The sequence below is a fragment of the Stegastes partitus genome, unplaced genomic scaffold (assembly GCF_000690725.1).
Source record: "Stegastes partitus isolate 25-593 unplaced genomic scaffold, Stegastes_partitus-1.0.2 Scaffold14, whole genome shotgun sequence".
NCBI lineage: Eukaryota > Metazoa > Chordata > Actinopteri > Pomacentridae > Stegastes > Stegastes partitus.
In genome coordinates, this window is record NW_007577745.1 from 257,916 (window position 1) to 262,063 (window position 4,148).

The 4,148-nt window shown below is 45.6% G+C and overlaps 1 protein-coding gene across 2 annotated transcripts in view; it reads right to left on the reverse strand.

Moving 5' to 3' along the window:
* Window positions 1-4,148, reverse strand: part of cacna2d2a (calcium channel, voltage-dependent, alpha 2/delta subunit 2a) — a 160,531-nt gene that overhangs the window by 75,105 nt on the left and 81,278 nt on the right. For both annotated transcript variants that reach the window (XM_008289271.1, XM_008289262.1), the window contains exon 4: window positions 2,596-2,655. In XM_008289271.1, coding sequence (XP_008287493.1) covers window positions 2,596-2,655 — 60 coding nt within the window. The remainder of the gene's footprint in view (window positions 1-2,595; window positions 2,656-4,148) is intronic.

A 4,148-nucleotide genomic window follows, 5' to 3' on the forward strand; every position in this document is an offset into this window, starting at 1 on the left:
TGATTGGCTCTTTAATAAGTTAACTCTGTGTGGGAGTCCACAAAGGAACACGATAACTTCATCATCTCATCAGTCAGCTGAAGAACTGAACATTAGCCGACGAAGGAAAGATTCTCGGAGCCATAAAGTCTGTTCAGTAATTCCTTGTTTGGGACACGTTTTTGCATCGTTGTGTCTCAAACGTCTAAATGTGTTTCTACATTAACATTTAGCGTGAATCCATAAATCCTCCCACCGTGGCTTCAGTAGCTGCTGCTGCTGCTGCATTCGCTGGTGTTCTGGGAGAGAAAACATTAAAAGCAGCAAAGCATTTCTACAACTGCTTTGAACTGGCACACACCAAGGTAATCACACCACCGGGAGAAATGACTTTCTCCACAGAAAAGCAGTTAAATGGCATCCCCACACATTCGGCTGTGGTCAAAGCCGTGGGACCCGCCATTGTTTCATGACTTGATTCTGAAATTCAAAAAATTAGAAGTGAGTCAGACGCTGATGCTATTCGCTTCGGCTGCCAGTTTTCATTTCTACAAAACAAAGGAGAGTTGTGATATTTGGCTCCAAAGTTGCTGCTCCTCTTTTGTCCCTGTGAGAATTGCAAAGCAGCTCTGAAGCGACGGCGGGATGCCTCCGTCGCCGGCACAGCGGCGGAGTGTCACAGAGGGACGGGCACCTGACCTTGAGAAATCAGCGGCAATCCAACACTTTAATGTCTATTTCACACACCATTTCATTCGGATGGATTTAAAACCCTGAACGGCCATCTCCACAGTTGTTACGATCAACATTTTGACATCCATAACGTCCGGCGGCCGGGATGCTCGGACGCCGGCTCTGCGGCTGCACCGTGAGGGGGGGTGTGTGCGTGGGAGGGAGAGCCGGTGTGGTCTTCCCATCGCTACGGTAACAGCTGCGATGGCAGCCGCTATGAGGAACAGGCGTGTCATTGAGTTTCGATGATGTCACCGGCTTGGCGCGGCGAGCAGATGGGCCGGGCCAGGTACAGAACCTGCCGTTAGCAAACACATACCAATAAATACCGGCTCGAACACAAACAACCACATTATGCTTTTCCCGCGCACACACACACACACTCCATCACGTCTCTCATGCATAAACACCTTTTCTCTGGGTTTGACAGGCTGCTCCACCCGCTAGTTTAAGATGCGACACATTCCTCCTAATATGCCCAAAGAGCATGCAGCCCTAATCTAATTACAGTGTCAGTCAGCAGAGTGTTCACCCAAAGAGAAATTAGGAAAGCACAAAATCTACAAACAGGAGAAAAAAAAATAAAAAAATCTCCCTGCAAGCATGTGGCATATCTACCCCCACCACCACCGCCGCCCCCTCTTTGTGATGTTTTTTAATGGTTTCACAGTTACCCCTGCTGAGATTTATTACCTGGCCTAATTATAAAGGCAAATGAAATCAGTTCGAGACATTATGAACAGAGAGCCGCTATTAGGATTCATTTGCAGTATTTGCAGCCACAATATGGTATATTCTGTTTGATAAGGAATAAAGAAAAGGTATATGAGCGTGATCGAGGGGCAGGAGGGTGGGACAGAGAGAGAGGTGGAAACAGAGACAGAGGGTTTTGTTGGAGGAGGGGTGGATTAAAGAGAGTGCTGGCTTTTCCACTCGAGGAGGTATCGATGCCATATTGGATGCAGCTACTTATGAACAGGTGTGCTGTGTGTGGTCACCGTGACCCGGGCTCCGCTTCCTGCATGGCTACACATCCGATGGAGGTGTACCGGAGCCGAGCGGGGAGAGGCAGGCGTCAGCCCCCGTCGGGTCTAAGAGGAAGGGACGGTCGCACTGCAGACCGGCGGGCGGGCGGACGGGGATGCAGCCCAAGACCACGGCTTCAGAGTGTAAGCAACCATGAATAAAAATGGACTTTGCAGGGAAGTAGGGCTCATAATTATTCGTTTTAAATCAGTTAAAGCCTTTTCTCAAATATCCCCTAGGAGGCGTGGGGTTAAGAATCCATTTGTGGGAAGTGTACCATGACAGCGAGCTCGTCTCCCTGGAGACAGAGGATGTGACAGTGGGGAGCGTGCACGTGGCGGGTGAGGCTGTATAGATCTGTATATGCATGTGTGTGTGTGTGTGTGTGTGTGTGTGTTGTTATGCATGTGGGGTGTTTGAATGTTTGCAAATTTGAGAGTCAGCAGAGCACACAGGCTCACGAACACGCCGTGTTTCTGCTGTTTCAGATTTCAAGAGCGGATCTGGAGTGTTTTAAAGGTCAGCTGCAAGAGAACACAACGCGATGCTCAAGTTGCTCTGACCTGTGAAACAAAGCAGACTGGAAGCTCCCAGATAACACCGCAGACCACCAAAACAACAGGAGTGAGCGGCTTCAGTGTGGCTTCAGGGTTCTGTGTGTGTTTTTATTATTTTATAACCACATTGTCTCTGTGATGCTGATCACATTGTCATTAAAGGGTCACAAGTAAAACTGTTGAACAGACGGGAAACGGGCAGATGACAGGAAGATAAACCAGTCTGCCTGGAAAAGAAAAAGGGGAATAAAGACAGAAGGCATCTTGGGAAGCAGGGAGAGGAGCGTGTGTCCTACTTTACCGTCACACCGTCCTGCCATACGTGCTCCTTCTGCAGCAGCTCCGCCTCCTTGGCCAGTTTCTACAAGGAAACACAGAAACAGCAGCAAGTGTGAGTATCAGGAGTCAATCAGACATCGATCGGTGTGTGTGAACGACGGGGATGTTGACCTCGTTCCCTACAAACACCAGAACGGCTGCAAACGAACCGCGTAATTCAAATGATCGAGCCTGAAACAACTGAGTTAGTCTAAATGAGAAAACAGCACCACATTAAAAACAGTTTGTTTTGAAAGTTGCACTGGAAGCTGAGAAATAATTCAGAATCAACAAGAGCGACTTTTAAAAGAATTATCGATAAATTATTATTAAATACAAACTGAAACTGAGGGAATTTGAAGACCATGTGTTGAAAATGTCCTTATGAACACAAAATGACTAAAATGAGACACAAACTCACCACAATGACCACAAAAGAGACATAAAACAACTAAAAAGAGACACGACATCGCTGAAATAAGACACAAAACTACTGCAACGAGGCACAAAATGACCACAAAACACACAAAACAATTTAAACAAATAATAAGACACAAGAAGAAAGATGCAAAATGACCACAAACAACGACAACAGAATAATTAAAATGATCACAAAAGACACAAAACAACTAAAAAGAGACACAGCACAGCTAAAATAAGACAAAACGTGGCACAAAATGACCACAAAGAACACAAAACAACAACCACAAGACGCTAAATGATCCCAATGAGACACAAAGCATCTAGAAAGTCATACAACTTAGCTGAAATAGACACAAAACTACCAGACATCCGCACAAAATGATGACAAAATAACCACAAATAGACACAAAATGAAAGAAATAAGATGGAAAATGACCACAAAGAACACAAAATAACTAAAATGAGACACAAAATGATCACAAATGGACACAAAACAACTAAAAAAAGAAGAAAGAAGATGCCCTTGTGTATGATAACTTGTACCAGTAGCTCCAGCTCCGGTCACTATCAGTGAGGTAAATCCACATCACCACACTTCCACTGACTGATCTTGACATTTGCAGGTTAGCTGTGTGTCAGCTGTGAGCACTGACTTGATGCAGAGTATTGACTGTGCACATGATACCTCAGACACTACCTAAGCTTTTCCACTCAGTTCTGAAGTCCTAGCACCTTCCCACAGCTTCTTGTTTTCACTGTATATGTATTTAAACCATCTGCGCAGACACATTGAGCTCCTCGCTGTCTGATTTTTAAACATGGCGTCCAGTTCACAGAGCAGGTGTAAACAGTAGTTTGAGTGAATGTTAAAGTCTCTTCTCACTCATTGATTAACTCCTTCCTGCCTTAAAACGCACCAGGTTACAACGGCTTCCTTTAGAATGTGCACATCCATCCCATGCAACCGTCTGCAGCTGAAGCACACCAGCTCACCTCCGACACCAAACAAACGGCTCCACATGTCACGATTACAAGTTGCAGGTCGACAGGATTGTTGTTTGTTGCATAAGAAACTCCTGAATCTGTGTTCCTGAGACCAGTTTGTTTGGTTCG